The 24,930-nt window shown below is 41.2% G+C and overlaps 2 protein-coding genes and 1 pseudogene across 13 annotated transcripts in view; 2 read left to right on the forward strand and 1 right to left on the reverse strand.

The window, feature by feature from the left end:
* BCL2A1 (BCL2 related protein A1) overlaps positions 1–24,930 on the forward strand; it is a 410,729-nt gene that overhangs the window by 58,229 nt on the left and 327,570 nt on the right. The window lies entirely within an intron of this gene.
* The window catches only part of LOC309627017 (5-formyltetrahydrofolate cyclo-ligase), a 298,975-nt gene that overhangs the window by 41,675 nt on the left and 232,370 nt on the right, over positions 1–24,930 (forward strand). Inside the window, exons 3-4 of one of the 11 annotated variants that reach the window (XM_082388578.1) lie at positions 5,376–5,425; positions 11,053–11,291. The exons of 8 other annotated variants lie outside the window; for them this stretch is intronic. In XM_082388578.1, the coding sequence (XP_082244704.1) occupies positions 5,376–5,425; positions 11,053–11,145 (143 nt within the window). In that variant the 3' untranslated portion in view covers positions 11,146–11,291. 2 more of the 11 variants (XM_082388576.1, XM_082388573.1) reach the window with 2 other exon arrangements.
* Positions 17,662–23,963, reverse strand: LOC309625903 (riboflavin kinase pseudogene; annotated as a pseudogene). Its single transcript has one exon. The product of its transcript is annotated as a riboflavin kinase pseudogene (transcript).

A 24,930-nucleotide genomic window follows, 5' to 3' on the forward strand; every position in this document is an offset into this window, starting at 1 on the left:
GGAGCACAGGCTCCAGACGCGCAGGCTCAGTAGTTGTGGCTCACGGGCCTAGTTGCTCCGCGGCATGTGGGATCTTCCCAGACCAGGGCTCGAATCTGTGTCCCCTGCATTGGCAGGCAGACACTCAAACACTGCGCCACCAGGGAAGCCCGAGCTGAGTCTTAAAGATGGGGTGGGACTTCCATAAAGTACAGAGACTCGAAATATGGGACAAGCCTGTGAAGGCTAGAAAGTGAATCTATCAGGACACCTGGCGAAAAGGTGATTTTGTTTAGAGTTTAAGGTCAATGAAACGAAGGTAAGATTGAGGGTAGATTTGGGCTGGTTTGGCTTTAGACTTTTTCTAAAAATTTTATTGGAGTATAGTTGATTTACAATGTTGTGTTAGTTTCAGGTGTACAGCAAAGTGATTCAGTTATACATATACATATATTCATTCTTTTTTAGATTCTTTTCTCATATAGGACATCACAGAATATTGAGTAGAGTTTCCTGTGCCATACAGTAGGTCTTAGTTGATTATCTGTCAGATATAGTAGTGTGTGCATTCATTCCAAGCTTCTGATTTATCCCTCCCCCGCCAACGTTTCCCCTGTGGTAACTATAAGTGTGTTTTTGATATCTGTAAGTCTGTTTCTGTCTTGTAAATAAATTCGTTTGTATCATTTAAAAAAATTAGATATCACATATGAGAGATAATCATATGATATTTGTCTGTCTCTATCCGACTTACTTCACTTAGTATGATAATCTCTAGGTCTACCCATGTTGCTGCAGGTGGCATTATTTCATGGCTGAGTAATATTCCATTGTATATAAGTACCACATCTTCTTTATCCATTCATCTGTCAATGGACACTTAGGTTGCTTCCATGTCTTGGCTAGTGTAAATAGTGCTGCAATGAACATTGGGTGCATTTATCTCTTTGGATTATGGTTTTCTCTGGATACATGCCCAGGAGTGGGATTGCTGGATCATATGGTAGTTCTATTTTTAGTTTTTTAAGGAACCTCCATACTGTTCTACATAGTGGTTGTATCATGGTTTTAGACTTTTTGAGCTGGAAGTCACAGTATGAGATGCTTTTCTAAAGATTTATTGTTTTGAAATAGTAAGTTGAAAAAAATAGTACAGAGAGGTCCTAAGTAGCCTTCACCCAGTTTCCCTCGATAATAACCTCTTACGCAACTGTAGTACAAGGTCGAAAATGGGACATTGACTTTGTACCATCTACCAACTTTATTCAGGTTTCAACATCTACTCATTTATATGTATGTGTGTGCATATTTCTATGCAGTTTTGTCACATGTATAGATTTGTGTAACCACTACAACAATCAAAATACAGAACAGTTTCTTGACTGCAAAGGAACGTATTTGTTTTACCCTTTCTAAAGGTTTTTAAAAGCTTCGAAGGAAATCCAATTTTCTATTGGCTAGGGAGGGCTAGAACTGTGGTATCCAGAGTCCTGGGTCTCGTTTGCAGCCCAGAGACCTGGCTGACAAGGGCCCTCTCAGGAGTCCCTTCTGACATATCGTTGGTAGTGTGTAGGAAGAGCGGGCAGTTTTGTAATAAATTTTATAAGGAACAAAACCGCTTAACTAGGGATATTGTATGTAGAGTTTTTTTAAGTGCCAGAAAAGATCTATTTGCTTTCTCCCCTGTAATCTTGAAGATACTGCCTACTTGTTCTCTGTGATTTCCCCACCTGCCAGTGGAGTTCTGATTTTTCCTGAAGACTCAGCCTGGCTCTCTGAAGCTGCTGATCTTTCCTTTGTTTTCCTCTTAACCATCTTTAAGTGTATAAGTTCAGTAGTGTTAAGTATATTCACATTGTTGTAAAACAGATCTTCAGAACCTTTTTATCTTGCAAAACTGAAACTGTGTCCATTTAACAGTCCCCCTTTCCCCCTCCCACCTGCCCCTGGTAACCCCCGTTCTACTTTCTGTTTCTATGAATTTGACTATTTTAGATACCTCATATAAGTGGAATCATTTAGCATTTGCTTTTTTGTGACTGGCTTTATTGATTGTGTCACACAGATATACAGGGAATTGTCCTTAAAATTCTCAGAATCACTAAGCTTTGAATCTAAAGAGATCTGGGAAATTGAAGGTTTCCGTCTATCCATTTTACAGATGAGAAAAATCAGACAACCAGAGGTTGCCTGAGGTTAGTGAAAAATCAGACAACCAGAGGTTGCCTGAGGTTAGTGAAAAATCATAGGAAGTTCTATAATTTCTTCTCAGTTTTGTTGAACTTTTTAAGGTCCATCTGATTATGAACAACAGTGAAAGTATCCCAAACTCAGAGCCAAAGTAAACATTTAGAAAATGCCACTTGGATAAAGCTACTGCTGCTGTTGATCTGTTTTCTGCAAAGCATTTTTGCATATCTGTAATAAAGACAATTTAATTCTTTTTTTCCAATAAAATTTATTTGGTCGATATCTGCGAAGATAGGATAAGCTGAAATATAGTTTTGTTTTGTTTTGTTTTTCTCTTTTAACCTATGGTAGATGCTCCAAAGAAGGGCTTTGCAAACTTTTTCTGTAAAGGGCCAGATAGTAAATATTTGGGGCTTTATGTGCCGAACAATGTCTGTTGCAGCTATTCAGCTCTGCTTTTTTAGGTGGTTTGGGCTAACTGGAAATCTACGTACCGTAACGCTGTTGGAGTATTAGTGCTGGGACTGTTTTGATTATTCAAAGAGAACTAACTTTCAGAGTTCACAGAAAGAGAATAGGTATTATTCATACCCTAAGTATAATAACAGCTAACATTTATTGAACATTTACTAGAGCTTTTACATACCTGCCTTTATTTATTTATTTAGTCACTCTATCAAAGTAGGTAGTAGTATTATTTACGTCTTAAGGAGAAGAAACTGAGAATTAAGAGAGAGTAAGTAACTTGATTAATGTTTCTTAGCTAGTAAGTGGTAGTTAGGGGATTCAAACCCAGGCAGTCTCTCTAGAAGCCGGCACACTCAACTGCTGTGCTATACAGACTCCAAGGCTCTTGTCCTTGAAACACTAGAAGGCTCATGTTTTAAAAGGGTTTAGCAGAATTTGGTTATATAGGCACACGGTAAAAAATACAAACTGTCCAAAGGATAGAGTGAAAGTGTAAAGTATCCTTCCCACCCAAGTAAGTCGTCCTGGTCCCTGATTCCTTTCTCCAGAGCCAACCACTGTTACTGGTTTTTTTTCGGATCCTTCCTGAGATATTCTTATAGGGGTTTGCCAATATTTATTATAGGTAAAAGGGTGATCGGTCTTTATAATCCATCTTGGCTCAAATTCTGTCCTGTTGTCCTCGATATTTTTCGGGGCTCTCTGGGTTAGGAGGAGGAGGATGTTGTTGGTAAGATATTCGGCAGCTAAGTCACCAAATACTATTCATGTTTCTAATTTCTTTGCTCTCAGCTTTACCTAGAAGAATCTAAATTCCTATCATCTCCTACTTCCTTCATTTAAACACATGGTCAGTGTTTGCAGGGTTTACAAGCTTGAACTTGGAAACACTTAGATTTTAAATATAAGACACACAGAGATTGTCTTACGTTCTGAATACCTCATTAGCTGATTAGTGGAGCGACCTGTCATACCTGGGGATCCTAGGGGAGCGGATGCGTCACATGGTGTTGGGTGCTTGTCCCAGTGCTCTTGTGACAAATACAGTCCCTGTATTTTGACATGAATGTTAGGACCTGTGCTAAAAGAAAGGATCTTATAATAACAACACAGAAATATCAATCATATGATAATCATGTCTTTAATAGATGGTTTTTACTATAGTGTGTTTGATTCCATATGGAGGTTCCCAAGTGGGCAGAATACATTGTGACCAAACATAGCAGAAAGAGTGGAGGTGCATTTACAATGAGATTTTAAAAAATAGCTGTCTGTGTTAGGTGGTTTCATTGAATACTCTTTAAGAGCATTATGGATTTGCAGGGAAATACATTTTTTGAAAACCCAATTTTTATATATAATCAGAACTTGAGTATATTTTATGACTATGATCACATAAATGGTTTTGTTTACTAGCTTGTATGCTCTCTACTGTTTTACTATGAAGAGTGTGTTGACTTAAAAAAAAAAAGCACAATGTGAGAGTTTCGAGTTAAGTTGTATTTGGGGCAAAATGAGGGCTGCAGCCCAAGAGACAGCATCTCAGATAGCTCTGAGAAACTGCTCCGAAGGGGCGAGGGAGGAGCCAGGATATATAGGAGTTTTTCAACAAAGGGCAGATAGTCGGGAATGTCAAAAGATTATTGTTAAACAAAGAAAACCAGATATCTCAAGTTAAGGAAATCAGCACTTTTCTATGTATGGGAAGATGCAAGAGTCTGGGCTCACTGAAATCATTCCTTTGATATGTACCTCAGCTATCTGGGGGCTGTATCCTGTATTTTCACATCCTGAGTTTCCTCAGGGCTCACCGCAGGGAGTGGCTGCAGTCTGATGGCTGCTAGAAGGCAAGTATTCTTTTCAGCCCTGAGTTTTCTCAGGGCTCACCAGCTCACGCTGGAGGGCTGCAATCATTGGTGACTGTGACATCCTTTGTTTATTGATATGGCAGGAAATACTCCATTTATAAATTTTCCATTTATCAGGTGATTCGGGGGGTGTGCTTCAATCTGTTCTTTCCGAGGTAGGCATTAATGAGTTCAAAGCATATGGTATTGATTTTTGAGAGTTCTACCATAAGAGCTATTAAGAATTATTGATTCTGTATTTTATTTTAGGGTTTCAGCTTCTTCATGTTTGAGCAGCCTGTTTAATGGAAGCGCCCGTGTCTCTACATGGCCTAAGGAGTATGCATGCAGCAATTGATTAAGTTGACATTTGGTATTAATAGCTTAGAGACTCTTTACAGCATAATATGCTTATCCATTTTAGGTGAAGGCAATTTTGACTGATGTTTCATAGCTAATAAGTGGTAGCCTGTCAGACCCAGGTAGCCTGTCTCCAAGTCTGCACACGCCACCCCTCTGCTCCACTGTCTCTAAGGCGCTTGCCCTGGTCATGTTTCCTCTGTGCCTTTGCCTAAGGCCACTTGTACCTTTTGGCAGTAGGAGCACTGTGTGCTGTCAAATTGTGATCCACCTGGGCAGCCGGCCCTCAGCTTCATTTCTTATAAGCTGAATGCCTTTAAGGAGCAATTTGACCTCTCTGAGCACTGTGTATGTTTCTTCACCTGTGAAGTTTCAGGGGAGAGTAGTAATCCTTGCCCTCCTGCCTCACCAGGTAGATGTACTGAGCAGCTGATTTAATTCATCCTTCTATCCCTGGGGCATAGAATAGTGCCTGACACATTGTAGACACTTAACAAGTGTTAGCTTCTCTGCTTTCTTCTCCTCTTCCAGAAGCTGGACTTTGGATGAGAGTTAGATGCTGCGTAGGATGGTCTGAACAGGTAACTTCCTTTTTTTTCATGCAAGGATATTTTATTGGAGTGCTCTCTTCTTGCATTTTTGCATTAAGCTCAATTAATACTTTTATACGTTATTGCTCCTGCCCTGCCTTCATATAATCTATTTGTTCTTTTTTTTTTTAACATCTTTATTGGAGTATAATTGCTTTACAGTGTTGTGTTAGTTTCTGCTGTACAACAAAGTGAATCAGCTATATGTATACATATATCCTCATATCCCCTCCCTCTGGCACCTCCCTCCTGCCCTCCCTAGCCCACCCCTCTAGGTCATCACAGAGCACCAAGCTGATCTCCCTGTGCTATGCAGCAGATTCCCACTAGCTATCTGTTTTACATTTGATAGTGTATGTATGTCAACGCTACTCTCTCACTTTGTCCCAGCTTCCCCTTCCCCTCCTGTGTCCTCAAGTCCGTCCTCTACGTCTGCATCTTTACTCTTGCCCTGCTACTAGGTTCATCAGTACCATTTTTTTAGATTCCATATATATGCGTTAGCATATGGTATTTGTTTTTCTCTTTCTGACTTACTTCACTCTGTATGACAGACTTTAGGTCCCTCTACCTCACTACAAATAACTCAATTTCATTTCTTTTTATGGTTGAGTAATATTCCATTGTGTATATGTGCCACACCTTCCTTATCCATTCATCTGTCGATGGACATTTAGGTTGCTTCCAAGTCCTGGATATTGTAAATAGTGCTGCAATGAACATTGTGGTACATGTATCTTTTTGAATTATGCTTTTCTCAGGGTATATGCCCAGTAGTGGGATTGGTAACTTATTATTATTTTTTTTAATAAATTTACTTATTTTATTTATTTTTTGGTGCATTGGGTCTTCGTTGCTACACGCGGGCTTTCTCTAGTTGCGGTGAGTGGGGGCTACTCTTTTTTGTGGTGCGCGGGCTTCTTACTGCGGTGGCTTCTCCTGTGGCGGAGCACGAGCTCTAGGCGCATGGGCTTCAGTAGTTGCAGCACGCAGGCTCAGTAGTTGTGGCTCACGGGCTCTAGAGCGCAGCCTCAGTAGTTGTGGCGCATGGGCGTAGTTGTTCCGCGGCATGTGGGATCTTCCCAGACCAGGGCTCAAACCCGTGTCCCCTGCACTGGCAGGCGGATTCTTAACCACTGCGCCACCAGGGAAGCCCCGGGATTGGTAACTTCTTGAATATAGTCAGGAAACTAAGATAAATACGGTCACGAGACATCTCATTCTGTCTTTTACTTTCATTCTTCCCTTCATAGTAAATAGAACTGAGCTCAGCATCTCTCTGGGGAAACACAACTCTGCTCCCAGAGGTAGGGGAAAAGATTCCTCCTACTTAATGGACCGTGGGCACCTCGCAGTGTAGGATAATAGCTGGTCACACTGAACTGCATGGGCAGGGAGGACTAGATGGAAGTTTCACTGAGGTTTGTTAGGACTGTTATGATTAGACAAATTAATAAAAAGATTAGAAGGACCTTACAGACATGGAAAATAGCGTCACAAGAGCAAAAGCGGGAAGTTGTGGAGTGGGCTTGTGGGACAACGAGTCCATCCATTTAACTAGGATCTCCCAAGTGTAACTAATGGGAGGTACTGTTGGAGAGGTGACTGGGGTGAGAGTGTAGTGGGCCCTGCATACCCAGTTGGATGTTATCTTTAAGAGATCATTACCGACTAAAAGTTCTGGGGCATGGGGAGTCATGATGAAGGCCACGTTTTAGGATGGATTGGGACTGGCAGTGCCTGGAGGTGGGGTGAGTAGTTGGACTTCTGGGGGAAATGGCACCTTCAGAATCACAAGTGGAGCTGAGGACTCTGGCAATATTGCAGAGAGGTGCCTAGAGAAGGAGACCCTGAGTCACGAAGTCCCTGAGGAGGACTTTGTGGGAGACATGGCCATGACACCTTACTTAGAAAGAAGAGAAAGGAGAAAGAAATAGAAGGCTCTGCACAGGACATGTTGAAAGTAGGGTTAGAAGGCTCTGTTTAACTGCTGGGCTCTCACACTGACTGTTTTCAGCCTTCTCTTTAGTATTAGGGCGAAGATAGTCCACTGGCTGAGCTGATTATATTCTTCTGCAATACCCAGGATGGGGAGTCTGAATTCAGAGCATCCTAAGAGGTGTCTGTGGCCCAGCTGCTGCCTCCTTGGCCAGAGTTAAAAAGGATGTTTTTTGAAGGTGAACTGAATCCTCAGTGCCTAGCACAGACTTTCAGTCTCAAGAATAAATAAAGGCCTTTGTAGAATCCTCTTTCCTCATTTTTTTTTGGTCAGTGAAGATTCTGCAGCTCAGCGTCTGTCCCCATCTCCCCACTTAAAGTATCCTTGCCCTGCTGATTCCCTTGTTGCTGAATCTAATGATATTGTCTTGTCCTTACCTTACTCCCTGGTCGGGGAGCTAAGATCCCACATGCCTCACGGCCAAAAACCCAAAAAAACATAAAACAGAAGCAGTATTATAACAAATTCAATAAAGACTTTAAAAATGGTCCACATAAAAGAAAATCATTAAAAATAAATAAATAAATAAATAAATATATACATACTCATCTTTCAGGGTTCCTTTGGCCTAGAATTCTATTAAAATTCAAGCATGGAGGATGACTTGGAAAAAATTATGGTCCTCAAGGGAATTTTTGATCTGGTAGGGCAGCCAGAGACATATACAAACAGCTGTAGTGCAAGGTAGACTTCCGGGAGAGCTATAATCAGAGTGCAGAGAGGAGCAGGAATAGAGGGAGCGGGATTCGTTCTAACGCGAGGGATTTGAGAACATTGTTTCCTTAGCTTTCTGCTTCCGTCCTTCGTTCTCGTCTGCCAACTGCCCACAGGTGAATGCTCTGAAGTTCTACATTCTTTTTCTCGTGTGTTGACTCTGATGGAAATTTTCCTGGCTGTCCTTTTGTTACCTTTGCCTTAAAAAAAAAATTATGGTAAATAACACATAACATGAGATCCACCCTCTTAACAGATTTTAAAATATATGGTACAGGCTTGTTAATGTTGTACAGTAGATCTAACTCTTCATTTACTTCTTCCCCCAGCCCCTGGCAACCACCATTTTACTTTCTGCTTCTATGAGTTTGGCTCCTTTAGATACCTTCTGTAAGTGGAATCATGCAGTATTTGTCCTTCTGCAACTGGCTTAGTTTGCTTCACCTAATGTCCTCAAGGTACTTCTGCGTTGTAGCATATGACACATTTTCCTTTTTTTTCATGGTTGAATAATATTGCATTGTATGTACCACATTTTGTTTATCCATTTATCTGTTGATGGACATTTAGGTTATTAACACCTCTTGGCTATTGTGAGTAATGCTGTAATGAACGTGGGAGTACAAAGCTCTCTTCAATACCCTGACTTCAGTTCTTTGGGTAAATACTCAGAGGTGGGATTGCTGGATCATATGGTAGATCTATTGTTAATTTTTTGAAGACTCTCCATACTGTTTTCTACGGCAGCTGCATCTTTTTATATTCCCAGCAACAATGCACAAATGTTCCAATTTCTCCACATCCTCGCCAACATTTATTATTTTCTGTTTTTTAAAAATATGGCTGTCTTAACAGGTGTGAGGTGATGTCTCATAGAGGTGTTAACTTGCATTTCTCTGATGATTTAATGATGTTGAGCATCTTTTCATTTACCTTTTGGTCATTTTTTAGTCTTCTTTGCAGAAATGTCTATTCAAGTCTTTCATCCATTTTTTTAATTGGGTTCTTTGTTTTTGGGTTGTAGGGGTCTCTTTGCCTTTAACTCCCAAATCTTCATGCCCCTACCTGACGAACTCCACATGCCTTCTGCTACTCCTCAGCCTGATCCTTCTGCCCTATTCCCTCCTCATCACTCTGCTCCTGCCATCCTTCCCTTGGTTTCTGAAATACACTCAGATCCAACTCTGGCACATTCTTAAAAACCTAGGTCAACTCAAAGTTGCCCATGGATCCTTCCCTGACCACCCAGCTGTGTCGCTCTCCCTCTGCTGAAGTCTCTAGGACTTCTTGTCCCTAACGCTTTTTGGGCAATTGGCAGGCACTGCTGCCTTGCATTGGAATGGATGTTACACGTGTGCATTTTTTACGTTAACTGAACTCCGTCTCCTGAAGGGCAGGAATGTATCTGTGTATCCTCCAGAGGACTTTATAAAGCACCTTTGCCACACTGTAAAGAGGCAAGAAACCTAGGAAAAGATGTGTGTGTGTGTGTTCTGGGTATAATGACAGAGCTGAACTTTAAGCCCAGGAGTGCTCTGGCAACAGCAGGAGGACTTGGAGGAAGCAAAGTCAAGTGCACAAGCCACCATTATTCCCGAGAGAGATGAGTAGGGCAGGGACAGGGAGGAAAGATGAAAGTCAGTGACCAGGGCCTCTTAGCAAGTTGGGATTGGAGTAGGTGAGCAGGTTTCCATGAGAAAGTCAGGACTGTAATCTGAGGCGTGCTCTGCCAGATTTTTGCAGGCAAGGGATTACAGGTGTGTGCTGGGAGCCGGAGAGAAGCTGAGTTCACCTCACAGTTCTGCAGGGAGCCATAACAGCTGCTGACAGTGGGGGCCAGCCTAGCTGGCAGTCTGAATACCTCTACTCTGAACATCCTGTTCCAGAGAATTCATGGCTTCCAACCCTGGTATGTCCTTGCCAGCAATGCTGCGTGAGTGGTTAGCCCTTGCTAAGCTGTAGGTCACCCAGAAGCCCCCAGGACAGCCCTCAAAAGGCCAAGGCTCAGTACACGAAGGCTACAGGGCAGACTGCTGCACTGCATAAGCGATGTGGCTCTTGAGTAGTGCTGGCGCGTCATGCTCCCTGCCAGGGGCTGGAGGACCATTCCCTGGACCTCACAAAATCCATGGACATCCTCGTGACCTTTATAGCATTCATCACACCTTTCACTGTGGTCAGCTTTTTATAACTTTCAAGACCCTGCCTTCTACCTTGAGCCCCAGCAGCCTGCTCTGCCCTGATGATGCCATGGCCAGTTCTGGTCCCTGTGTTCCCTGGGAGAGTTCCAGCCAGAGGACCAATTATGGGACCCCATCTTGTATCTTTGGAATGTTCCTGAGTGGGTCGAAGGTTGCTCTCACGTGAATCCAGGGAAGCAGGACAACCTGGCCTTCCCTCTCCAGTAAGAGGGGAAATGAAGAGGGTAAGCTTGGTCCTCTTAACAGCTAACCCGCCTTCTGCTCATCGACTTTGAGAATAGCTCCGTCTTTTCTGGCTTCTTTCCGACCCTCTCCCACTCCTGCAGTTGTCAGTGTCCTGGGACAGTATGTAGGGTCAGCTGTATGCTTAAAGAAAGAAAATTAGAGAAAAAGGAATTCTTAGGCCCTATCCCTGGAGATTCTCTTTAACTACGTGTGGACGGGGCCTGGGAATCTGGCATTTTTGTACAGGTATACATGAAAGAATGGCTAGGGGATGGATGACGGACTTACTAGTTGCTGAGTAATTTTTACTTCTTTCTTTGTCCAACTCTTTACTTTTAGGATTTTTCTAGAGTGATCATGTATTTCTTTAAAAATCAGAAAAAAAGTAGATGTCATTAAAAAACAAAAACCAGATCTGGAAGCGATCAGTCTTTTCCAGATACCATTAACCTTCGTAAATTTATTCCTCATTTCCGCAGGGGGACTTGATCTCATCTTCATGCCGGGTCTTGGGTTTGACAAACACGGCAACCGTTTGGGGCGGGGCAAGGGCTACTACGATGCCTACCTGAAGCGCTGTCTGCAGTCCCAGGATGTGAGGCCCTACACCCTGGCCTTGGCTTTCAAAGAGCAGATTTGCCTTCAGGTCCCCGTGGATGAAAATGACATGAAGGTAGATGAAGTGCTTTACGAAGACTCCTCAGCATCTTAAATCCTGATGACCACAGCCAAATAATCAAGGTTTTGTGCCAGAGAAAAGCCAAACATGGTTATTTTCCCTTGTCAGAAATTAGTGGAAATTGCACAATAATGTGAATATGGGCTGTAGTGTTTTCAGTGTAATTGTTAGATACCGAACATGAAACCATTTAAAAAAATCAATAGCAGGGGCTTCCCTGGTGGTGCAGTGGTTAAGAACCCGCCTGCCAATGCAGGGGACACGGGTTCAAGCCCTGGTCTGGGAAGATTCCACATGCCACGGAGCAACTAAGCCCGTGTGCCACAACTACTGAGCCTGCGCTCTGGAGCCATGAGCCACAACTGCTGATCCCGTGTGCCACAACTGCTGAAGCCCACGTGCCTACAGCCCGTGCTCCACAACAGGAGACGCCACCTTAATGAGAGGCCCGTGCACTGCAACGAAGAGTAGCCCCTGCTCCCCGCAACTAGAGAAAGCCCGTGCACAGCAACAAAGACCCAATGCAACCAAAAATAAATAATAAATAAATAAATAAATTTTTAAAAAGTCAATAGCAGTGTGTGTAATAGAACATTAATTAAAACGGAGGCTATCACCATATGATTTTCAGTTTAACTTTCCTGGTATTAATGTCCCAGGTTGATCTTTCTGTTTTATAGTTTAAGTTTAATATTTATGAGGCACTATGCTCCAACTCAGAGTGTGAGGGGAAAATAAACTCATCTGAAGTGGACACTTTCATTAAGTCCTGTCATGGGCCTGGGTCAGTCTGGCACGCATATGGAGATTCAGCAATTATTAAATGATTTATTGGTGTTTGCTTTGTGTACAAAGTTCTCCAAGAATATTATACCCTTTCATCATGGCTTCACTTACTCAACCTGAAATTTTATGTCTGACAGTTTGTAGCTTTTGATGGTTAAAGGACTGAAAACTTTTATGATTTAAATATTTTAATTTCGGCCGATTTGTTTCCATCTCTGCTGTTCTGTGTGTCAGTCACTTATGAGTTTAAGATCTGATATCCTGTAAGTTAGAAATTATTTCTGTTTATGGGTGGTATCTGCTTTGGAAATGAAATTTGGGCTGAAGGTTGGCAGATGCCATCACAGCCAGGGAACGGGAATTTTGTGGGGGGAAGATTTGGTTATAACCAGAGACCCAGGGGGCTTCCTGGGTCCTGCTCTCTCACTCACACCCCACATCCTACCTCTCACCAGGTCCTGTTGATTCTGCCTCCGAAACCCTCTTCTATCTGTTCCCTTCTCTCCTCGTCCCGTCGTGCCTTTTGTCCAGACTCTCAGCATCTCTAAGCTGAACTGAGCAAGAGCCTCAGCCGTGGCTTCCTTGCCTTCAGTCTGGTCCTCTGCGTTTTATTTCTCAAACTACAGTCAAAGTGATCTTAACAAACATGAACCTGATCATGAAGCACCCCTATTTGTCTCTTTCTAGCCTCTCCTCTCCCCGTATTCTTCTTCTGTACAACTTATGCAAACGTTCACATAGCTCCCTCAACACTGCCAGCTTCTTCTGCCCTTTGTGCCTTGTAAGTGTGCTTTTCCTCTGGCTGCAGTGCTCTTTCCTCTTTTGTTCATCTGGAAGACTCCTGTTTATCCTTCAAGACTCAGCTCCAATGTCACCTCTTCTGTGAAGTCTTCCTGTGTTCCTTCACTTGTTTAAGCGGCCCTGGTCATTGTCCTCCTTATTACATTGTCCTACATGTCAAATATTAATGGTCATGTCTACCCCTTCACCAGACTGTGAGTGCCAAAGAACAGGGATAATCTTTATACTTTCCACTCTCGGTAGACACACAGACAAATGGTGGGTGTTAGAGAATTTTTTTTCAAAATCTAAGGTACTAGAATTTATTAGATTGCTAATTGTAATTTATATTGACATAAAATTATTTAGCTTAGAAATTAATAGTTGTTAGTTTGGAGGAAAGACTTTACTTCTTTGGCATTGTTTTCAACTCTAGAAACATATTTTCTAGTTTGTGAAGGAAACAGTTTATTTAATGACCTGTGTCTCTCCTCATCTGATACTCTTATCCACATGAACAAATCGGTTTTCTAGAATTGGCCAGCATAAGCACTACATGTGGCCGTTGAACTCTGGATGTGTGGCCAGTCTGAATGGAGAAGTGTTGATTCAGATTCTGACTATCTAGTATGACAATGAGAATTTTTTTTGAATGAGTTAGTTGAATACATTCAGATGTGTTTCATTTGAAACACGCATCCCTGTTCATAATACCATATGATTTGGTGTTTTATGCACAAAAGTAAAAACACTTAAAAATTGTCAATTGGGCTAAAATCAAACGTTCACAATATAGTATATACAGTGAGAAATGGGAGGGAGACAGAATTTCTACAAGCTGTGAAACCACATTACGGTACTGGGAGAAATCTTAACAGTTACTTCAACCATAAGGTTAAGGTGAAAGTTAACATAGCTGACATGGCTGTTGGTCTGAAGTGGTTGAACAGTAAAATTCCTGGATGGCTGCAGGTCTGGAAACTTTAGAACTTTAACACGTTAGAACTTAATCTGTGTTGTTCTTCTGGCAAAGGAGAGCATTGAAAAGCCCCTCCCCAGCTCCTCAAGTGCAAACAGAACACAGAATCAACTGGCCAGAAGACCCAGGTGCTGAGATTCAGGAAAGCCCGAGGGCTGCAGGGTCCCTCACCTGGAAAGAGGACCTTTCCCTAGTGACCATTAATGGGCAGTGGTCATTGCGCAGAGGGTATAGGAAAGGGGAAAAAGCCCTGACAGTGCAGGTGATGGTGACACAAGCAGAGGCTGGGAACAAAGCCTCAAACTCAGGAAGAGAGCCAACATTGAAAGAAGAATGATGATGGTCTTAGGTGAGGGGACAGTCCAGGCAGAAGAGAAATAGCAACTAGACCTGAACAGAACAATCCTTAGTATTGGGGAATTGGAAATATATGTATGTCTATAATTGCTGCCCATTCTATAGAACTGTGCTTAATTTAACCAGAAAGTAAACCATTAACTTTAGTTCATCTAACAGATATCAGTAAGAACAGTACACTAATTACAGAATTCTACTAAGTAAGAGATTGATAACTGTGTCTTACGTCTAGGCGTGGGTGACATGGTGCAGAAGCTTATTGGTTTCTGGTCCCAGTTCTTTTTTTTTTTTTTTTTTCCTTTCAGAGATCATTGAAATTCAGTTAATTACATTGCGTTTAGTCAGAAGTTAACATGCTTATTTCCTCCACTTGCCTGTCACCTCCTCAAAGGAAGATTTTCTGCCAAGTTCATGGTTTACTCCAGTACCTATCACAGTCCCTAGCGCAAAATAAATGGCCAATAAATCCTCGATGAAGGAATGAACCAATGTGTTTGTTGTCCTGGGTGCGTGGTGACCTTGCCGGTTTTTACGTTGGTTGCTATTTGCTGCTGAGATCCTCTCCTTTCAGCAGCGTCTCAGGGTTGGATTATTCTGGAACACATTTTCTATTACTGCAGTTGCAATTCCTTCCTTGGCCAGTCCATATGTGTGTGTTGCATAATCTGTGCTGTTTGGCTTTGTTAGTACATTTCTTCTTTGCATCTTTGTGGTCATCTTTCCTCCTATGTCCAGGCAGTCTTAGGCCTCCTGCCCTTTAAGGGTGATCTCTAATCCCTGCAAGCCCCTGCCCCAAATATATGTTTATTTATGTGCTTAAAAATAAGTGGGGAGATGTTCAAAATGGCGGAGGACTGAGATGTGGAGATCACCTTCCTCCTCATAAATACATCAAAAATACATCTGCATGCGGAACAACTACGGAACAACTACTGAATGCTGGCAGAAGACATCAGACTTCCCAAAAGGCAAGAAAATCCCCACATACCTGGGTAGGGCAAAAGAAAAAACAGAGACAAAAGAATAGGGACGGGGCCTGCACCAGTGGGAGGGAGCTGTGAAGGAGGAAGAGTTTCCACACACTAGGAAGCCCCTTCGCTGGTGGGGACGGGGGTGGTGGGGGCGGGGTGGGGGTTGAGGGGCGGTGCAGGGAGGGGGAGGCTTTGGAGCCACGGAGGAGAGCGCAGCAACAGGGGTGCGGAGGGCAAAGCGGAGAGATTCCTACACAGAGGATTGGTGCCGACCAGCACTCACCAGCCCGAGAGGCTTGTCTGCTCACCTGCCGGGGTGGGCGGGGGCTGGGAGCTGAGGCTCTGGCTTCGGAGGTCAGATCCCAGGGAGAAGACTGGGGTTGGCTGCGTGAACACAGCCTGAAGGGGGCTAGTGCGCCACAGCTAGCTGGGAGGGAGTCCGGGAAAAAGTTTGGACCTGCCAGAGAGGCAAGAGACCTTTGTTTCGGCGTGCATGAGGAGAGGGGATTCCTTCCCAGTGTGCCCACAGAAGGCAGAGCACCACCTAAGCAAGCTCCAGAGATGGGCGCATAGTAGAGAGAGATCAGCTCGGTGCTTTGTGACCACCTAGAGGGGTGGGATAGGGAGCGTGGGAGGGAGGAGATATGGGGATATATGTATACATATAGCTGACTCACTTTGTTACACAGCAGAAACCAACACACCATTGTAAAGCAATTATACTCCAATAAAGATGTTAAAAAAAATAAGTGGCAAATTTCTTTTTAAATAATAATTATTTTTGTTAGGAAACATACACATAAAAGGAAAAGATGAGATCATTGAAACAGTTATATCTATAATTTATAATATAATGTACTCAATTTCTATAAAGGAGAGCAATGTGATGGACGTTTTTTGGAAATTTACTATTTTTGAAAACCTTATTTTAACCCCTTTTGAATGATTCAAAAGTCTGGTTCTAAATTCAGTTTATTTTAGTATTTGGTTTTAAGGGTTTCTATAGTTGAAAAAGATGCCTTCCAGAAATAAGCAGATCCACATGGAAGCAGTACTGCACTTACACTAACATTTGCAGTTCTGTCAGTTTTGCAAATTTTTTAAAAAGTTGAAATTGGGCGAGTAAGTATCCATATTCTTGAGGTGGATTATTCTTGCATATTAATCAGAAGACGCTGCACATTTACTTTGTTAGTAAATGGGTTTAAAACTTATTGAAACTCCTTGAAAGATTTTAAACTGAGTTAGAAAAATTCTGCTTCCAAGTTTTTTAGTTGTGCAGATATGAAAGTGTTCATAGGTGTCAAGCATAGTTTATCGCAACATAATCATATAATGATGAAAATATTTCCAAATAACCATTTTCAGTATGCTCTCTCCATATCATGTTTCTTTCTGAAAAAAGTTCCTTTCTGTGTCTTAGATGATATATGACTTTTACCCTGAAGATTCAAATGAGATGTATTTGGTGTAGAGGTGTGGAACGCGGGGAGACATTTGCTTAGGTAGCAATTTACTAGTGGCCATTTATAATCATAGAAAAGTCAAAAAGTTTTGAATACTCACCTTTGTGTAAAAAAATACATGCAAAACTCATCTTTTTTTTTTTTAATGTTTATTTATTTATTTATTTGGTTGCACCAGGTCTTAGTCCAAGCAGGCAGTCTCCTTACTTGTCATGTCTGGGCTCCTTAGTTGCGGCTTCTGGGCTCCTTAGTTGCGGCTCTCCAGCTCCTTAGTTGTGGCACACGGGCTCCTTAGTTGTGGCATGCAAACTCTTAGTTACGGCATGCATGTGGGATCTAGTTCCCTGACCAGGGATCGAGCCCAGGCCCCCTGCAGTGGAAGTGCAGAGTCTTAACCACTGGACCGCCAGGGAAGTCCCAGCAGTGCTTTCTACATGGTATCCAATAGTATATCTTGACAAAAAAGATGTGCCCAGATATTTTTACCCCTAAATTGTTTTATGAGTACTTCATCCATATTTCCATGGCAGGAAGAACAAGTGTTTTCTACATGGTATGCTACTTTTTGGGTTTTTACTATTAAGGAAGAAAAAAGACATAAACATTTAGGATTATATTTAGGGAACATTGTTTAAAATATATTAGTAATTCATGATATTAAATATTACTGAAAACATTATGGAGGTTTGTCTTCATCTTCTGGACCCATAGCTTCCGCTAACCACGATGGCTTCACACTTTTCAATATATATATGAAGAGTGAGGTTCATCATTACTATGATGAGCACAGATCCCTGCTACAAAATATCTTTGTGATCATTTCAAGTTTGGCCGCTCACTCCTGGCAAATCTCACTGTTTTTGTATTTGTTTTTTAATTTATTTATTTTTTGTTTATTTATTTTTGGCTGCGTTGGGTCTTCATTGCTGCACCTGGGCTTCCTCTAGTTGCAGAGAGCGGGGGCTACTCTTTGTTGCGGTGCGCGGGCTCCTTATGGGGGTGGCTTCTCTTGTTGCAGAGCGTGGGCTCTAGGCACACGGGCTCTAGAGCGCAGCCTCGGTAGTTGTGGTGCACGAGCTTAGTTTCCCCACGGCATGTGGGATCTTCCTGGACCAGGGATCGAACCCCTGTCCCCTGAATTGGTAGGCGGATTCTTAACCGCTGCGCTACCAGGGAAGCCCTCACTGTTTTTTTTCCTTGTCATATGGCTGATGAATAGCTTTTACCCGTAGCAGAAGTATATCAGCTATTGTTGCTCGCTTGTGTTTGCATTATTCGAATTATCTTTGTGCTACTGTTTCTTTGCAAGAATCTTTTTAAGCCACTTTTCCATTTTAAGAGGGTTGGTTTAGTAAAAACTACATAATATAACACATAAATCCATGTGCCTGGAAATATTAAAATAACACAGTACGTCTCAATATGCTGAAAGGAACAAAACACTTCCTTTCACGCTATCCAACAGCTATTTTCTGGCTTGCATACTAACTGGACGTGGGGCCTTCTGATGTGCTGGCAGAGTGAGGAGCCGATGTCAGTCTATGTTTTAAGCTTCAGCAAAACTTAATTCCTTGTCTTTTAAAGATAAAAAATAAATATAACTAGAGATTCTAATTTCTTCCCAAGCCCCAGTGGTTCACCTTGCCCACTCCCTGGGGCATGTCACCCTGTTTGGAGACCACTGCTCTAAGAACATGTCCTCCCAGCTGGATGGGTAGAGGGTTTGGTTCTCCGGTCCCTCCACTAAGAGACGGCCTGAGCTGCAGGGCACTGACTTCATCTGCCCCTCGTCTCCTTGGCTCTTGTTGACCGCATGTATGTATCTGACCTCCCATGACCCTTTCATCTCGCTGGTCCCCTGTGTCCCAATACCGGTCTCCTTGTCTTCTGAGTGCTCTTTTGGGGCTGTTCTCTTGCCCACAGTGTTTGAGTACTAGGAGAAATAATTTCTCTAAGTTAGTCCTTGACAAACAGAGTGCCTTAAAGAACCCTGTCACCTAGGAAACAGCAGATGCCTTTCTTTCGGTTCTTTTCCTCTCAGACTTCGCCTGGCTGACCAGTATCCACTGTTTGGGTGCATCAAAGGACTTCTGAGCTTAGATAAAAGACGAGGAGCACTTTTTAAGTCCCTCAATTCTCTTTGCATTTCATACCTCTGCCCACCCCCCAGTTGCAGCTGTTTTTCTTATATGTGTCCCGTGAATATCCTACCTATACTTTTTTTTTTTCACTTGGTCAAGATTTATTTCAAGGCCTGAAAACACTGACTAATCAAAAGTGGCCCTATTGCAATTTCTTATAATATATAAATACTTAATATAAAACTTAAAAAATTGTAGACACTATTAACTAACTCCTAAACCACACACTATAGGTTTTTCAGAAACAATAGTTATTTAACAAAATGTAAGGTGACAATATCAAAGAATTTTCACACTTAATGAGGGTACAATCAGTCACAAGCTACTCAAAGAAACACAAATCTTTTTTACACCTTCCATGTTTGTTTTTAACTTTGTCTCAGAACCACTGATAATTGAGGCTTCTTTCAAGTATAGGATTTCTAACATTAAATTATATTTTCTAAGTATTTCTATAAAGAAGAAATGAAAAAGACACATACTACATTGTTTGTCATAAATTCATACACCAAAAAGTCAAAACAATCCAACTGAATTTATTCCTGCTTGCTCCTTCTCCAACATTAGCTTTAGATGTTTTTCTAAATATTATATAAACAGTTTTGTTAAAATCAGTTCTCTCATTTATGCAGATTAGGGGAAAATGGTTTTATAATTAGTTATCTTTAAAATTATCTTCTAGATAGCACTCTTTAGCCTTAAATTACATTGTGCACACACAACTACAACAGTTTGCATTTGCTCAGGAACATATAATTACATTAAAAACAAATAACTTTGTATTTCATAGTTTAGTTGGCTCTTAAATAGTTTCCCTAGGGGAGAAACAAGTATTTTGTGTTGTTTAAGAAACTGGTATATATAAATGAACTGCTAGGTGTTCATTTAAACTTTGAGGAAACCTACAGATGAAGTTTTGGGTGTTTTTTCTAAAATGCAAGAGATATGCGCTTAATCACTCTTCATATAGTGAAGGGATGGGATGGCAGATACAGACGCAGATGAAACTCTACATTTTGTAAATGTAGAGTTGGATATTCTAAATGGAAAAACACTGACAATTGTTTACAGAAAACAAAGGTTAAGAAAAATGTTGAAGAATATCTACTCTTAAAGAGAGAAGTGTTATACAACACAAAAATGAGACCTAGAGATTCGAAAAACAGTCATTTTACTGTTTTAAAAGAAAAGCAAAAAAATTAATAGGGAGAGAGTCTAGACCAATTAGAACTGAGGCAGCTGTAACAAAAATGGAACCCAGTACAATGATTTGAGCCCTTAAAGGAAATGACTAATTAAAATGAAATTTCACAAGTCTTTATGTCTATAATAATATATAAATGCACAAAATATCAACAATACGAAGTCTGGATTTTTCCCCTTAGGTTTGTAATAAACTGTCAAACCTCTGCTTGATATAGTTACTTTTATAAGCCTTCTGATTGGCAGAGCATGCTACACAGTACATGCAGGCTAAAATTTTACGATGAGAATTATAGTTCTCATCTCAAACTAGTGACTTGCCTGTTACCCATATTTATATATATTTCATTTCATCCATTTGCTTTTTTGGGTTTACTGGGTGAATAGCATTTTCCTTACAATATAAGCATCTGATCTGAGGTTTTTCATCCTGAGAACATTGAGATTTCAGTTTGAAGACACTCTGAAATCCTAAGAGTAGCATACCCCGACCACCCTCTAATAGCTAGCTTGTTTGTATAGGCAGGAGGATTCATCTCTCCATTTTAGATGAATAGATATTTTGTGAAAGATCTTAGAATTGCTTGCCTCATCATTTACTGGGGAAAATCTTATAGGAAGTGGCCTTTAGGGACACTTTTACTTGGAAAATTACAATACTAGTACACATCTTAAGTTAAAAAACACTTAAGACCTTTCGAGTGTACATTTTAATCAGCATATTACATAAAAAAGAATCTTGATTTTTAAAATGAGCCTTTTTAGTACTGTAACATGATGGGTTTAATTGAACAGTTGGAACATAATATGGTAACTACACTGTACTGTTTAATTCACAGCTGTAGGAAAATGTTTGATTTTTAAAATATAACCAAGATGAGACTGTAGAGTTATGAGCAGTAAAATATTAGAAAACAGTGAATGAATAAATAAGATGCTTTTCCATCCGTGGCCATTCATTATTTTGCTTTTAGGAACCTGGAAGAAATTGTCTTCTTTGAGTTTCAAATGTTCTGGTAAATCTAGTCGTTTCTTAGCTTCCTCAATATCACCTTGAATTGCTGAAATAAGTGACTCTAAAGAATCAAAGTTCTTTTCTGGTCTGAGGTAGCCGACGACGGCCACATTGAGAAGTTCCCCATAGAAGTCCTCTTTGAAAGTATGCATGATATGAGTTTCCATGGACTTTTTTGTATTCTTGTAGTATGGGTTCCATCCTATGCTCACCACCATCTTATGGACGTCTCCACTTCCAACACTGACCCAACCATGATAAATGCCAGTGGATACATCAGCTGGAAGATTATCTATTACTTGTTAAGGAAAGTTAGCTGTGGGGATGCCCAGCTGCTTGGAGCTGCGACCGAAGCCCCGCACCACCTGGCCGCGGCAGAAGTACGGCAGGTGCCTCATGACGCCGTCAGCTCGGGGTGCGGGCTGCGGTCCAGCCTGCGCGTCCGGCGGAGCCGCCATCGAGGCGGTGCCCGGACCCGCTGGGGGACACGGGTGGGAGCTCCGCAGGCCAGCCGGCGGGACGAGCGCACAGGGGTACAACGGAACGAGCGTCGCGGACGACACGCCCAGGCGAGACCCTCACGACGCTGACCGAACAGAAGATGCGGGGCGACTCAGAGGCTGCGTCTGGGCTCCGGAACGCCGGCGACCTCGGAAGTCCCTACCTATACTTTTAGTCTTAAAATGATATGTTTAAAAATCATACTTTAGAAGTAAACAATTGTTTCAGTGGTGAATCAGATCCCAAGGAGTTCACTATTAAAAATGGTGAACATTTGGTTTATCACTGAGAAATAATCTCTTTAGGATTGAAATGCAATAAGTGTTTATTTCCTCTCAAGAACAGAGATAACGACGAGTACTATATTATTCTGAAGATTTGGGTTGGATACTTGTGGACATTGATGCTGGAGAATAGATAGATCCTATAAGTCCTAAATATTTGCTGTTCCTCAAATCTAACAAGAAGATAAGGTAGCCAGTGCTACTCCCTGTAGTAATGCTTAATATTGATATAAGACCCAGCGGACAATGGAGATACCTGTGTGGCGAGCCACCTCCTCCACTCCATCCTCCACGCTTCCATGCGTTATCATCGTAAAATATATAACTCTACTTATATCACTTGCCTGCTTAACAGCTTTTGATGGTTCTCTGTTGCCCAAAGAATAAGGTGTAAACCCCTGGCTAGCATCTAGGACCCTTTCTAACTTGACTACAACCTCCCTTCATAACTCTCTCTCCCTCTTTCTCTCTCAACGCACACACACACACACCTCATTTCTTCTAGACCAATAATTCTAGTTACATCAGAATCCCATATTCTGGGTAAGAGCTAGATTAGATCATTATACAGTTGGCTATTAGAATGCATCTAGAATAAGAGAGCTGTGTTAACAGCAGGTGGTTCAGGAATGGGAGATCTCAATGAGGCACCAAAATGTTCTTGAAAGTGACTTATCCATTGCCTGCAGATCTTTTTTTTTTTTTTTTTAATTTATTTATTATTTATTTTTGGGGGCTGCACGGCGGGCAATGCGGGATCTTAGTTCCCCAACCAGGGATCGAACCCGTGCCTCCTGCTGTGGAAGCATGGAGTCTTTTTTTTTTAAACATCTTTATTAGAGTATAATTGCTTTACAATGGTGTGTCAGTTTCTGCTTTATAACAAAGTGAATCAGTTATACATATACATATGTCCCCATATCTCTTCCCTCTTGCATCTCCCTCCCTCCCACCCTCCCTATCCCACCCCTCTAGGTGGTCACAAAACACCCAGCTGATCTCTCTGTGCTATGCAGCTGCTTCCCACTAGCTATCTATTTTACGTTTGGTAGTGTATACATGTCTATGCCACTCTCTCACTTTGTCCCAGCTTACCCTTCCCCCTCCCCGTATCCTCAAGTCCATTCTCTAGTAGGTCTGCATCTTTATTCCCGTCTTGCCCCTAGGTTCTTCTGACCATTTTTTTTTAGATTCCATATATATGTGTTAGCATACAGTATTTGTTTTTCTCTTTCTGACTTACTTCACTCTGTATGACAGACTCTAGGTCCATCCACCTCACTACAAATAACTCAATTTCGTTTCTTTTTACGGCTGAGTAATATTCCATTGTATATATGTGCCACATCTTCTTTATCCATTCATCTGTTGATGGACACTTAGGTTGCTTCCATGTCCTGGTTATTGTAAATAGAGCTGCAATGAACATTTTGGTACATGACTCTTTTTGAATTATGGTTTTCTCAGGGTATATGCCCAGTGGTGGGATTGCTGGGTCATATGGTAATTCTATTTTTAGTTTTTGAAGGAACCTCCATACTGTTCTCCATTGTGGCTGTATCAATTTACATTCCCACCAACAGTGCAAGAGTGTTCCCTTTTCTCCACACCCTCTCCAGCATTTATTGTTTCTAGATTTTTTGATGATGGCCATTCTGACCGGTGTGAGATGATATCTCATTGTAGTTTTGATTTGCATTTCTCTAATGGTTAATGATGTTGAGTATTCAATCATGTGTTTGTTGGCAATCTGTATATCTTCTTTGGAGAAATGTCTATTTAGGTCTTCTGCCCATTTTTGGATTGGGTTGTTTGTTTTTTTGATATTGAGCTGCATGAGTTGCTTGTATGTTTTGGAGATTAATCCTTTGTCAGTTGCTTCATTTGCAAATATTTTCTCCCATTCTGAGGGTTGTCTTTTCGTCTTGTTTATGATTTCCTTTGCTATGCAAAAGATTTAAGTTTCATTAGGTCCCATTTGTTTATTTTTGTTTTTATTTCCATTTCTCTAGGAGGTGGGTCAAAAAGGATCTTGCTGTGATTTATGTCATAGAGTGTTCTGCTTATGTTTTCCTCTGTTTGATGGTGTATGGCCTTATATTTAGGTCTTTAATCCATTTTGAGTTTATTTTTGTGTATGGTATTAGGGAGTGTTCTAATTTCATTCTTTTACATGTAGCTGTCCAGTTTTCCCAGCACCACTTATTGAAGAGGCTGTCTTTTCTCCACTGTATATGCTTGCCTCCTTTATCAAAGATAAGGTGACCCTATGTGCGTGGGTTTATCTCTGGGCTTTCTATCCTGTTCCATTGATCTATATTTCTGTTTTTGTGCCAGTACCATACTGTCTTGATTACTGTAACTTTGTAGTATAGTCTGAAGTCAGGGAGCCTGCTTCCTCCAGCTCCATTTTTCTTTCTCAAGATCGCTTTGGCTATTTGGGGTCTTTTGTATTTCCATACAAATTGTGAAATTTTTTGTTCTAGTTCTGTGAAAAATGCCATTGGTAGTTTGATAGGGATTGCATTGAATCTGTAGATTGCTTTGGGTAGTAGAGTCATTTTCACAATGTTGATTCTTTCAATCTAAGAACATGGTATATCTCTCCATCTATTTGTATCATCTTTAACTTCTTTCATCAGTGTCTTATAATTTTCTGCATACAGGTCTTTTATCTCCTTAGGTAGGTTTATTCCTAGATATTTTATTCTTTTTGTTGCAATGGTAAATGGGAATGTTTCCATAATTTCTCTTTCAGATTTTTCGTCGTTAGTGTATAGGAATGCAAGAGATTTCTGTGCATCAATTTTGTATCCTGCTACTCTACCAAATTCATTGATTAGCTCTAGTAGTTTTCTAGTAGCATCTTTAGGATTCTCTATGTATAGTGTCATGTCATCTGCAAACAGTGACAGCTTTACTTCTTCTTTTCCAATTTGGATTCCTTTTATTTCTTTTTCTTCTCTGATTGCTGTGGCTAAAACTTCCAAAACTATGTTGAATAATAGTGATGAGAGTGGGCAACCCTGTCTTGTTCCTGATTTAGTGGAAATGGTTTCAGTTTTTCACCATTGAGAATGATGTTGCCTGTGGGTTTGTCATATATGACCTTTATTATGTTGAGGAAAGTTCCCTCTATGCCTACTTTCTGGAGGGTTTTTATCATAAATGGGTGTTGAATTTTGTCGAAAGCTT

The sequence above is a fragment of the Balaenoptera borealis genome (assembly GCF_965194805.1).
Source record: "Balaenoptera borealis genome assembly, chromosome: 3".
Lineage (NCBI taxonomy): Eukaryota > Metazoa > Chordata > Mammalia > Artiodactyla > Balaenopteridae > Balaenoptera > Balaenoptera borealis.